The sequence below is a fragment of the Taudactylus pleione genome, unplaced genomic scaffold, assembly GCF_031769625.1.
Source record: "Taudactylus pleione unplaced genomic scaffold, aTauple2 ptg000788l, whole genome shotgun sequence".
Lineage (NCBI taxonomy): Eukaryota > Metazoa > Chordata > Amphibia > Anura > Myobatrachidae > Taudactylus > Taudactylus pleione.
In genome coordinates, this window is record NW_028285190.1 from 7013021 (window position 1) to 7027286 (window position 14266).

At 42.2% G+C, this 14266-nt stretch overlaps 1 protein-coding gene across 1 annotated transcript in view; it reads right to left on the bottom strand.

The window, feature by feature from the left end:
- The window catches only part of LOC148475039 (ferroportin-like), a 92991-nt gene extending 79495 nt beyond the window's left edge, over positions 1-13496 (bottom strand). Inside the window, exons 1-3 of the mRNA XM_088457806.1 lie at positions 13413-13496; positions 12570-12675; positions 1892-1959 (exon numbers count right to left, since the gene is read on the bottom strand). Coding sequence (XP_088313932.1) covers positions 1892-1959; positions 12570-12666 — 165 coding nt within the window. The 5' untranslated portion in view covers positions 12667-12675; positions 13413-13496. The remainder of the gene's footprint in view (positions 1-1891; positions 1960-12569; positions 12676-13412) is intronic.
- Between the last annotated feature and the right edge of the window lie 770 nt (positions 13497-14266).

Genomic DNA, 14266 nt, shown 5'->3' on the forward strand with positions numbered 1-14266 from the left:
GCTGCCACAGGACCAGTCGGCAGCGTGCAGAGAGGGCTGTGTGCAGCGGGGGAGGCACCGGCTGTGAGACAGGGAAGGCACACTCCCCTGGCATGCATTTAACCCCTGGGACGCCGCATCGCTACCGCTCTGCTGCGGTCCGCTGTCCCAGGGGGTAGTGGAAAGCGCAGGTTGGTCGCCTGGCTCCACGTTGCAGCCAGTCCCCAGGGAGCCCCCTGCCTGGGGACTTAGGACCATGTGACCAGCGGGGACCCACCGCGGGACCCCGCTGCTTACCTTTGTCCCCCTTGGATCCGGCCATGGTCCAGAACATCTGGGGTCACCGCTAGCTGTGACCCCAGATGCTCACCAGCATCCCCGGATCGGTACCGGCGTTCTGGTACCGGCGGGGGTGTAGGGAAGACAGCATGGACGTCAGGACTGACTGTCCATGCTGTACATCCAGATGTGCAGCCACAGCTGCATTGAAGAAAGCTTCAGGGGCTCTTCTAGCCCCCACTCCGACAGGTGCACCCGACTCCGGCCGGGCACCAAACTAAACTGAGGTGCCTTGGCTCGGGGGCGGGGTATAGGAGGGGGACCCTAGTGCATCCTGGGAGGCTGAAAAGCTTAACTCTATGGTGCCCAGCGACTGACGTCACACCTATACCCCAAGGTATCCTGTGGATACCCTATGGACCCTGAAGTAGAAATAATAAATAAAAAAATATTTCTCATATGTGGAATTGTTGCATTCATATTTTGACTTATGCTATAACCTCTGGGTAATCCATTTGCTACTGATTAGCCTTTAACGAAAAGATCCACAAAGAATGCAACATAAAATAGAGGTGGCACAACAGAACATTATGGCCCTCATTCAGAGCCGTTCGCTATTTGCGGTCGTTCGTTTAAAAACAAGGGGTGGCTATTCAAATGATCCGTACGCACATTGCAGTCTGTTCACACCTCTAAGTCTGAACGAACGAGCAAAACATACGCTCGTTTATTTGTTAAAAACGCCCCCTGGCCGCTCGCACCATACGTCATGTCCGCTATTTATTAGATTAATCGAGTACATCGACCAGCGTATGAACTGCTCGCTATTCTTGTGGTTGGTGTTTGCTACCACAAATTTGCGAGCAGTTCTGGCTATAAAATAACCCAGTGACGTGGTCAATGACGCTGCTGTTTTAAATATACACACCCATAAAACGCCCGTTTTGACCTTTAAGCACGCCTGCGTTCGGATCTCCACTCCCCATTTTCAAGCACCTTCCCCTGTTACCACCCACATACGCCTCATTCTGTCACTCAAAATAGCAGGCACTCGCTATATAGCGTACAAACGATTTTCGGCCGCACTGACTGGTTCGCGCATGCGTACTAAAAACCGTACGCATGCGCATATGTGCAAACATCGCTCGGAACGAGCGTACTGCCGCTAACGAGCGGCTCTGAATGAGGGCCTATGTGTATAATAATAGTTGTTTTACTTTTTAGAAAAAGGTACAAAAATACAAAAAATAATACTAAAACAATAAAAATGTGCCCTATTTACAAAACAAAAATGAGAAACAGTGGGAACAATGGCTTCAGCCACTATCAATACGAGATAAATAGGAAATGTTAGATTTAATGAAAGAGTTATATGTAATATAATTATTATAATTGATATAATTAGCACAGAAGGAAGTACTATCTTTCTTTTTAATAAGCTATAATTTTTGATGAACTCTTTTGTGCACCATTGAATCCGGGCATATTTCACTGTGACAGGTTTAACTCATTTTAACAATGATCTAAACTGCTGTGTACGTAGATCAGTGACAGGCAATGTAGTACTAGCGAGGATAGCTGGCTGTGTATAAGAGGCAATCACTGTAGCATTATATATAGGAAAAGACCTTACCCATATTGAAAGTGCACAGCTTACATAAACAAGGAATCTTGGTCCCATGAGGTAGTGCACAGCAGAACCTAGTAATACAAATATACATCAGGTAAATGTGAACTGTGCTATTAATTCACTGAAACAGAAGACAGAGTATGTTTAAGGTTCGCAGGCTAGAGTATGTTTAAGCAGTCTATTTATTCCTTGTACATTGACAAGAAGTTAAATAAAAGCAGTAATGCAATCACGCATGTCTAAAATCCCACCATTTTATATGTCATGTTATAGTCAATGCTGAAATGTGCTAATTTATCTCACCAGGGTTCCAAGAACATCTAAGAATCTTCAGTAGATAATTCCATAGTCACAGCTTCCCATGCCTGCTTAATTTTTTCTGCTGTGCCAGTGTCAAAGCCAGTCCCAGCCCAGGACTTTAGTAGGTCAAGAGCTATAATCTATGCAGTTTGGTACAGTGATAAGAACTATGTGTATATGTATTCATTCATTATAAATATACTATTCTCAATGGCTATCAGCAAATGAAATACAACCAGTCTGAGGAGTCAGACTGGTTGTTTTCTACTTTGTACTAACGAGCGTCGAGCCATATAGTAATTCCAGGGTTATCAGGATTGTAGTTATTAGACCGGCGGACGCAATGCCGCCAGTCTAAATACCGACACTTCCTGTCCGAAATGGGACTTAACATAGGCGTCAAAATGCCGACACCTATGTTAAACCCGCTGCCGGAAGACCGACCCCCGTCATAAGGAACGTATAACACTTAGCCCGGGGATGGGGGGTTAGGTTTAGGGACCCCTGGGGTGACTTAGGGTTAGGCATCCCCGGGAAAGGTTAGGGTTAGGCTAGGGGAAGGGGGGGGGGGGTTAGGGTTAGGCACCACTACTGAGAGGTTAGAGTTAGGCACCCCCCCTGAGAGGGTTAGGTTTAAGATGCGGAGAGGGGGGTTAGTTTTAGGCAACCCTGGGGGGAGGTTAGGGTTAGGCACTGGGGGGGAGGTTAGGATTAGGCACCCCTATAGGAGCGTTGGGGGAGGGAGGGAAGGGTTAGGATACTTACCGACGCCGGTATTCAATCCCATTCTGGTTATTACATGAGCTGAAGTAGTTACAGTTAAAATATACATTTTACTTGCAAATAACTACATATTACACATAGGTACTTGGGCAATCATTGCATAAACACTTATTAAGCTAACTGTATCCTTGGTACATGTATGAAGTTAGCTGTCTTCAGGGCAGGTGTAAAAATTAATGAGTGTAAACATTCCATGAGCGCAGATTTCCGATTGGTTCTGAGTGACACAGAAGAGTAGTGTCACAGGAATTCTAGCCTCACCAACATCTAGTTTAAATAATGCGCCATATACAGTATAATTGTAGAAAGTACAGGACATAGAGTGAGGGACCAGGTAATATGGTTTATTTTTCAAGAATGGTATATTACTTGGGGCTCTATTTACTACAATCCGCATTTGTAATGCAGATTGTAGTGTGATATTACCGACTGAATTCGCATTTGGGAATTCAGGCAATATCATAGGGATTTACTACAAATCCCTTGCAGGGAGAGAACTTGCGATAAAGCTCTGTCCCTGCGAATCCCCTCCGGAGCCTTATCACGGTATTTTCGCAAAAAAATACTGTGACAAGTGCCCCGCGCATGCACCGACTGGCCGCCGCTGCTAGTCGCCAATCCCCGTCCCCTGCACTAAGCCCCGTCCCCCTAGAGCGGACCTCCCGCGAACCCTCCCCTCCTCCCCTCGCGACCCTTTTTCACATTATTTTAGTAAAACTAATGTTAATAAATAGAGCCCTTAATAACTGTGTATTTCAATTAAATGTTTAGTAAACTGTACTATTCATATTTATTTTTTAAACGGCATCACATATACACTGTATATACCACAATTACTGCACTTACGCGAGAGGATGAGGCATGGGGGTTTGAGCACAGAGGAGGTTTGGCCACATCGCAGTAGGAGTATGTATATACAGTAAATTTAAACAAAATAATTCCCTTTCTCAAAGTGGAAGGACCTAACATCCCTCTCATAAAATAGATGTTTCTAGCACAACACGTACATTCAGTAGTCTCTCAACAGGCCTCTAACCTGTTCCCCAGGCAGTGAGAGACAGACACACCCTTTATCAGTCTCTCACAGGTGGTCTGGGAATCATGGCTGCTAGTCAGATTCTGTCTACCTGACAGAAGTAAGAATGCTTTCAAAAATAGAAGCATGAATAGCTTATTTTTATCAATTAACAAAATGCAAAGTGAATGAACAGAAGAGAAATCAAATCAATATTTGGTGTGAACATCCTTTGCCTTCAAAACAGCATCAATTCTTCAATTCTTTTAGGTACACTTGCACACAGTTTTTGAAGGAACTCGGCAGGGAGGTTGTTCCAAACATCTTGGAGAACTAAGCACAGATCTTCTGTGGATGTACAGTAGACTTGTTCAAATACTTTTGTCTCTTCATGTAGTCCCAGACAGACTCGATGATGTTGAGATCAGGGCTCTGTGGGGGCATATCATCCCTTCCAGGACTCCTTGTTCTTCTTTACGGTGAAGATAGCTCTTAATGACATTAACTGTATGTTTGGGGTCGTTGTCCTGCTGCGCTGCAGAATAAATTTGGATCCAATTTGACGCCTCCCTGATGGTATTGCATGATGTACCAGTATGTATTTTTTAGCATTGAGGATACCATTAATCCTGACCAATTCCCCAACTCCATTTGCTGAAATGCAGCCCCAAATTAGCAAGAAACCTTCACCATGTCTCACTGTTGCCTGCAGACACTCATTATTGTACCACTCTCCATACATATATATATATATATGTATATATATGTGTATGTATGTATATATATATATATATATATATATACTGCAGCTTACGGGGGACCGTTGCAGTAAGTGAACGGCACATGAGCTGTACAGATAAAGCACATGCGCCGATCATTAAACATCGGAGTTGTCACTGGCACTGTTGTCAATGCCTTACACACTTGTGACACTCAACTTTGCCTATTTTGGTCTTGAAGTTTACTGAAAGCGATATTTGAGAATTCCTCCTTGTACCTCTTTGGTGATTTTTCAAAATTTGATCTCGCAGAATATCTTTTCTGTGGTTGAATGTCCATGCTGGTAGCTTCTGGTTCAGAAATAACTCCAACTGCTGGTATTTCCAGTGACACATACCTACTCTGTGTTTTAAATTCCAAATTTTCTGTAATTGGCACTGTCTCTTTAAATATGACATCTCTAGTCTTGACAAGCTTTTTACTTGGATTCTAAAATCTGTAACCTTCACTTTCATGGCAATAGTCAAGCATGATACACTTCATGGATTTTGAATCTAGCTTGTATCTTCTTTATTTTGCTATGTGTACGTAGAGCAGTAATTCCCAACCTCGAACGAACAGTACTGGTTTTAGTGATATCCATGCTTGAGCACAGATGGTTACATTAAAATAACTGAGGTACTAATTAAGACACCTGTGCTCAAGTATGGTTATCCTTAAAACCAGGACTGTTAGTGTACCTTGAAGACTGTGGTTGGGAACCCCTGACATAGACAGTACTTACAAAAGTTCTGGGTTGCTTTACAGTTGGTTTTCTTCATGACCACACTTCAATAGGTGCTTCATTTTTTAAGGCAACTGTTGGACACTGCTTCTGCCCAAAATTGTTAGTTCGGGCCTGCATTCTTCAGCATACATGTTGCTTTCTGTGTGTGGTTTGATCGCTCTCTTACAAGATTTTGTTTTGGAAGTGTAAGTCCAAAATCATGTTTCTTTAAGATGAATTCCACCTTGCTCTTTAGAAACTCTCCACCATTGTCAGATCTCAGGGTTTTGAGTCTGTAATTGGTTTGATTTTCTACAAGTTTCTTGTAGTCTGCGATTGTCTTCACTACTTTGATGAAGTATATGGGCGTCATTCTTGTGAAGTCATCAATGAACGTTATAAGGTACTGTATCTGTATCCACTTATTGACTTGACTTACATTAGTCCACACACAACTATATATACTAAGTAACTCAAGTGGTACCTCAGCTGTGCTTGCTGATTTTGGAAATGGCTAATGGCTTTCTTTTACTATTATACAGCATTCACATATAAGTTTCTCTGTATCAGTTAATGACATTCCTATGACCATCCCATTCAGTAATAATTGAATTCTGTCATATCCAAGGTGACCACATCTATGCCAGAGTTCTAGTGACTGCTATTCCGTTTTCATTATTGCGTAACAGTGTTGTGTATCAAGGACATACAATTGATGGCATCGGGTACTTGTTGCCATTATAGTCCCTTTTCTGTTACGTACAATGCAATTTTCTGTGGCAAAATGAATTCTGTAGCCACTTTGCTCTAGGACACTGATGGCTACAACATTTGTTCCCATTTCTGCTACATAAAGCCATTTTGGATTTCTGTTACTCTAGTTTTAGTCCCAATTTTCCAGCAGACTTTAATTGTTTCAACTTTTGTAGCTGTAAGCACTTCATTTCCAGTTCCTTTGATTGTAATAAGATCACATGCGGTTAACTTGGTGAACCACTCTTCATTGCAGCTGAAATGCCTGGTAGCACATGATTCGATATACCAACAATCCTTTATGCAGCTACTGTATATGTAACACTCAGGGCCAATTCATCTTTACTGTTGCATTTCTTATTCCACATAGCATTGACATTTTTCTGCTTACATTCAAATGCTGTGTGACCTATCTTGTGACATATATAGCACTCGTACTTGAATTTTCTGAGCTTCTCTCTCTCTGTGTTTAATGCAATACTCTCAGCGTTCTACTCTGACTGTGTCTGTGGTTAACTTGACTAAGGGCCTGATTCAGCATGGATTGCAACTGCTAAAGCGCACGCAGAAAGCCTATTGTTGCGTCCTGCGCATTTGTATATGCATCACAGTGTGCATGCACAAAGATATCATTGCGATCGCACTGTGATCACAGAGACAACGGAGAGCCATCACAGAGTGATTGACAGGCAATGAACATTTGGGTGTGGTGACGGGGGAGTGGTTGGAGAAACGCTGGCGTGCCTGACCATTTCAATGCCATTACATGGGCGTGCATAAATTAGCCACTGCGACAACATATGCAGCTTGAGTGCTCACTGCGTGCAGAAAGGTTAGCAATTTCTGAGTAAGGTCTGAACTCCTGTAATTGTGCAGGAGGCTCCAATGTTACTTTGTTTTTGCTGGATTGCAAGGTATTACGAATGTGAGATAAGGGAACTGGGCTTCTTTATGTTGGTCTGTGATGGCTTTGCAATTGCATTAATTAGCGTATTTTCACTGCAGGCCTGCATGCGATTACGGAGTTGTGATCGCAATAGTGATCCGTAATGAATCAGGCCCTATGTTTGCTTCCAACTAAGTCAAATTTAGACGTTAAGTTTTGTAGCATCGCCTTAGCAATCTCTTCATCATCTACTTGCACTCCTACAGACATTAGTTTCTGAGAAATAGACATAACTTTGTCAATGTAGTCACTCATACTGCTGCATTTACATAACTTGGTATTATACAAAACATCTCAGATTAATTCTTCTCACCAGATCCCCATCTTGATATGCTGCCTGCAGTGCTGTCCACGTGTCATTTGCTAACACTTTCCCATGATAGAGTACAGGTCTTTCTCAACACTCAAATCATACGTACCCATGGCTCTCTCTACATCATCTATGTTTGGACCGTCACCGGGGTCCATTGTTACTTTCCACAGTCTTTCATGTTTTAGTTGCAACTCAATAGCAAACTTCCATTTGCTGTAATACTCTGCACCTTTAAGTTTGATAAACCCCAGTATGGATGTAGCTTCTGTGTTCATATTTCTTACTGACATGATTTTGCAGCTCCTGTTCACTAATTAGATTCTCTGCTGACACATTGCGGTGGAAACAGTCTGTGCTATCTTCACTTTGTGTTTGCAGGTGTCTAAGATGGCATTTGCATGCTGCTGGGCATTCTAGTGGCTTGGGGCATGTGCAACTCTAACGTGCATGCTTGGGCCCATAACCTATTGGAAGATGGGCCTAATTCAGAGCCGCTCGCAAAAAGCGAGCTCTCCCTCTGAATCAGGGCGGCCGCTGTGTTTTAAATAACCCGGCCTCCTGGCCCACTCGATAAGCTGTGGGTGACCACCCACAGCTTTAGCGAGTGGCCAGGTGATGGTTGCGATGGTCACGACCATTGCGACCATCGGCTTGCGACGAGACTCTTGTGGTAGGGTCTCGTCTGCCGCAAGCCCCAATGAGCTTCCGGCTCTAATAGGTTCTCAGACTCGGCCCTCAGGACCCAGCACATTTCACATTTTCCAAGTCACCCAGCGGGTGCACAGGTGTATTCATTACTCACTGACACATTTTAAAAGATACATTGGTGGAACTAATAATTTCACTTGTGATTCTGTGAGGAGACGTGGAAAACATGCACTGTTTGGGGTCCTGAGGACCGAGTTTGAGAACCTGTGCTCTAGAGTACAAAAAAGGTTTACATTCAGAATGTCGACAGGTTCTGAATGTCAACGGTAAGAAGGTAGACACGGTCATTAGATTGACAATCAATAGGTAGACATGCATTTAGGTTGACATGATTAAAATGTTCACATATTCAGAATGTTGAACTTTAATGTGTTGACATTCTGTCGATATTCTGACTGTCAACATTCAGAACCTGTTCACATTCTGGTGTCAACATTTCATACCACACCCTACAAAAAAAAAAAAACTAAGCTGAGGTAATATAACAGCATGCTCAATTAGGGCCTTATTCAGCAAGGATCGCAAATGTGATTATGCACTCAATCGGCTGATTGTTGTGTTCTGCGCATGCATATGCATCGCAGTCCGCGTGTGCGAACACTCCACTGCGATCAAGACTGCAATCGCAGTGACTATGCAGACCCATCGCAGAGTGATTGACAGGATGTACCGTTTGTGGGTGGTGACGGGTGTGGTCGATGAAACTCAGGCGTGCCAGTGCGTTTGAACGCCGTTTTAGGGGCGTGCCTAAATTAGGCACTGCGATGTTATACGTAGCTTGTGTACTCACTGCGTGCGACAAGGTTAGCGATTCATGAGTAAGGTCAGAGCTTGTTCAAGTGTGCATGAGACTGCGATGGTACTCATTGTTACCGATATTTTCGCAGTCTTGCTAAGGATTACGGATGCGTGTAAGGTAAGGTGGGAGTCCTTATGTTGTGCAGCAACAGCATAGTGGTCGCAGAGGATTAGCATATCATCGCAGTGAAACTGCATGCGTAATCGCTATTGCACTCGCAGTTGCGATCCGCACTGAGGGCCTGATTCAGAGCCGCTCGTAAGCGGCCGCTCGTTCGTTACGACCGATGTTCGCACAACTGTGCATGTGTACGGATTTTAATACGCATGCGCGAACCAGTCAGTGTGGCCGAAAATAGTGTGCTCACTAAATAGCGAATGCCTGCTATTTTGAGTGACAGAATGAGGCATTTGTGGGTGGTAACAGGGGAAGGTGCTTGAAAACGGGGAGTGGAGATCCGAACGCAGGCGTGCCTAAAGGTCAAAACGGGCGTTTAAACGGTGTGAATAATTACTAAAGCAGCGTCATCGACCACGTCACTTGGTTGTTTTATAGTTAGAACTGCTCGCATGATTGTGGTAGGATAAACCAACCACAAGAATAGCGAGCAGTTCATACGCCGTCCGATGTACTCGATTAATCTAATAAATAGCGGACATGACGTATGATGCGAGCAGCCAGGGGGCGTTTTTTTCTAAATTACGTTCGCATGTTTTGTTCGCTCGTTCAGACATAGAGACGTGAGCAGACCGCAAAGAGCGAACGGTTATTAAATAGCCAGCCCCTTTTTCTGGACGAGCGAGCGCAAATAGCGTCCGGCTCTGAATCAGGCCCTGAATCAGGCCCTTAGTACTTTATAGTCAGTTGTAGCAAAGTACATGGACAGTTACCAATGATTAAATTTAACTTGTTAGAGAGTAGTTCACTACGACACTGTCTCCTTTCTCTACCATAAGTGCTGGGCACTAGGACCCAGAGTCAGCAGGAGCTTTGACCTCTGACCTAATGACATCACCCCTGGACTACTGCTCATGTGCAGCTGGCACCAGCCTTAAGGTGCCCACACACATACCGATCTGCACACGATCCCACGATGTGTGCGATTTCCCCTGAACTCTTCCCGGCAGCTCCTACACACGATTTGGAGTAAAAAGCTCTATCGTGCTTCTTAACTTTTTTTTTTTTTTTTTTCCCAGTGCATTTTGTCCCAGATTGTCAGATCTGCCCTACTGCACGGCAGATCTGACGATGCGATGTGCGACCAGCGGGGACACGCATCGCATCGTGAGTTAGGACTCACGATTTCCTCACGATTTGGCCACATTTTACATGATCTGTCGTCACGATTCGTCGTAATCGGCCATATCGTGTAAAATATCGCTATGTCTGTGGGCACCTTCACTTAGTAGAGTGTCACAGTACTGAGATCCTAAGGTGAGACACCTAAATACCCCTGGACTACTGCTCATGTGCAGCTGGCACCAGCTTTACTTAGTAGAGTGTCACAGTAAAGTGAGACACCTAAATACCCCTGCAATACTGCTCCTCTGCTCACGGCTGATACCGCTGTTACCTGTTACCCTGTTGTTATCAATAAACCCAGCATCCTGGTTAAGGATTCTCTGTGTGGCCTAACAGTCACTTTGACATTCCACCTGACACCTATTGTGAGCACCGCCCCAATAGGCTATATCAATGTAACTTAGTTACAAAAAAAAAAAGCCAGCATTTGCATTCATTTTTTTAACATCATGCTTTAAACGCAAAACTGGATAATGTGAACATTCTTTAAATACCTCTAATACAAATTGACATGTTTGTTAAAATTAATCAACTCTGTGAGTAGGCCCCGGCGCACGCTATCTAACGCTGCACAATATTTTCCTAAGGTGGTCCCTCCCCAGTATTACTGGAGTCTGATTTTTCCAGTGTTCTGCCAGTTTCTGGCACATTCATTTTGTTAACCATATTTTAGGAGCGGTGAGAGCAGGAGAACCGATCACACAGTGCCATAACAGGACTCTATGCCGCTCCGTGCCAGCCCTGCCTCATAAACCATGAAGTCTCGCACCAGGGGACAAGGCTGCGGGATGCCTGTCCGGAACGACCCTTGGACGTTTCGGGCGGCTCTGTAGTAGCGCTAGTGGCTGCAGAGTGCTGTTCCAGGCACCCTGCAAGCCACATGCAGGTGCCGTGGGGCAGCGACGATGCCACCCATGAGACCCTGATCTCTATGTGGCGGCACCGCTCACACACCCCTAGTTATGGCCCTGCAATCACAGGCTGCATTCTCTTGATTGCGATTGTTATGTCACACACGTAGACCCTACATCCAAGCACCCCCCCTCCCCTCACACACACACACCCCTGTGTGAGAAAGGGAAATGGAAATTGCAGTATGTAGCAACCTGAGAGCTACAGCTAGGGAGATTGGCCACCCCAGGAATAATGGTTCATTCATTATAGTACACACATATTTCACAGCGCTTCACAGAGAATATTTGGAGATTCACATCAGTCCCTGCCCCAGTGGAGCTTACAATCAATAGTCCAGACCCCACATGTACACACATATACATTAGGATTATTTTTTTTTCAGAAGCCAAATTATCCTACCGGTATGTTTTTGGATTGTGGGTGGAAACAGAGTAATCAGATCAAACCCATTCATGTAGGTAGGGGGGCATACAAACTCCACACAGATAGCTCCTATGTGGGATTCGAACCCAATACCTTAGTGGTGTTCTAAACATTACACCAATGGTGCTGCCCGATGCATAATTTAACCTCCTAGTAACAAACATTTCCAATCCAAATCTGTAATCTGATCCCAATGGCCTGGAATAATACATGTAAACATCATTAATAAATATCTAACAGTTAAAAAGAAAACCATTGCTCATATTTTTAGACAAATGAGTTGATCTGTGAAACATGTGGCTAAATCAAAATAATAAAAATAAGAATTGTAAACAATAATTAGAAAAAAAAGTGTATTAAAATGTATCCAGTATATTAATTATGTTATGTTTGGCTTATAAAATATTCTGGAAGTCACTTATATATGTTTTGTATATTTATTTCTAACATGTTTTGTCAGGAAAAAATACATTGAGTTATTTTCTTTTTTAATTATGTCCTGGAATATGTATCTGTAGTTTTGATAATTAGCATGGAAAATGTGTTTTACATGTTTTATTGCATTATATGCCTTGTCTATTGTTATTTTTGCTTTATTTTAATTTTTATTATATTTGATTTAAACTAATATATGTAACATAAATAAATAACAGAATATCCAGCTTAGGGTGTTCCAGACAACTGAGAACTGCATGCTTAAAATTCATAAAAGTTTCAGCATAACTGCTTTCCAGAAGAAAGACTTTATACCTGTTATACAGTTTATGACACAACACCGTAGCACAATGTATAAGTCCCCAACTGAACACCACAACATGTGCTAAATCCCCTCATAGCTAGCGGAAAATAACTGTCATATAGTACTGTACACACCAGTCAGATTCTACATTTCTACAGCTTCCAAATACACATATTAAAGAACCTTGAGCAAATATTACCAAGTTTTTTCTTTTTTTCCTTATCTTGTGTTGTAGGGGGCTGTGCTTCTGCCCTTTCATTTCCAGGACCTTCAATTTCTTCTAATTCTTCCAGCATTGCAGATTACTATACACAAAGCAAACATCCAGTTCAATTTACTGTACATGCGCTAGCAAACATTAAAGTAAATAAATAACATTAAATAGCAAGAATAATTGTAATAAACCATAAGAAATATATTGTAACTGTTATTACAAAGATTTACATTTACATTCATGCTGAGTAAACTAGTTGTACATTGCACAGAAATCATTAGGACATTATAATACTAGTTCAATAAAAATATTTTTCCCTGGTAGAACGAACATAAAAAAAAAACATAATATGTATATTAAGGCCTTGTATTATGTTATGTTTCCCTATCATGAAGAAAATCTGAATAAGCAAACAGAAACACACTATATATATTTGAGAAAATAAAAATACACTACAATAAAGTCAATAAAAAAATGCTAATTTACAGTTATTAAAATTAATAATAATAATAATAATAATAATAATAATAATAATAATAATAAATAATTCAGTTACTCATGTGTAACATACACACTTATGGTGCAATTGTGGTCACCCTAAAATCTGTGTAAAGTTTTTTTTAAAAATGCTCCCATTATAAAAATATATAAAATACATTGCTGTCACATCCTTCAGTAATTAGGGGGACTTGATCAGAGTTTTCCTGTTGGTAATTTAACTGAAGGATATCAGTTATTTAGAAAAACTGCAGAATATCTAACATCCCTCACCTGCCTTATAAAGAAAGACACATTGCATTTCTAAGTACAGAGAATCATGATACTTACCATAGACCAGCAGAATAAAAACTCTCATCTGTCCTAATGAGTTTTTACAAACTGTTGCCTGAAAGCATTGATAGTCGGGGAGAGGCCCTCCCCAGGCATGGAAAGATGAAATTTCCACACAAAAAAAAAGGTAGAAGGAAAAGAAAAGGGATGAGATCACTTTCTGAAACTTACATGGACACTTGCTAACATGTACCCCATTGTGTAAAAATGCTGGAGGTGCAAATGTTTCATGTTTGTTGTCAAAAGGACAGCCAGCACATTCTGTCACACGTGACAAGCTAGTACAATGTGCTGTATCTGGGGTCATTTTGAGCTATGGGAATGCAGTGGCTGGAGACAGGCTATGCATTAGGCAGCTGGGGATTTCTTTTTACAACACAATGGGGGTAAAAAAACGGCCCGATGCACGCAATCAGATCAAATCTATAGACACGAGTTCTCTTGCTACCATACAATATTAATGACTGGTACGTTACTGTGATACGGAGGTTTACAAAATTCTCTACAATTTGAAAATTCTGATCAATTCATGAGTAAAAAATTTAAAAATATAGTAATATAGTTTTATGTTGCTGCAGTATTGACAAGACATTCGGAAAGAGAACTTTATTCTGGTACGCTAGCCTCTGGCACAGTGGAGCTTACAATCTAATTTTGCTATCTCAAACACTCTCCTGAAATGATTTAGTTATAAGACAATAAGCCTCCCTCTATATATATTTCACTGTGGGAATAAACTGGGACAACCAGAGAAAACCCACGAATGAATGTAATGGGACTGCAACAGTCCTGTGCAACTGGCAACAGGACTGCAGGGCAGCAAATTCAAATAATTGTGAATAATGTGTTTC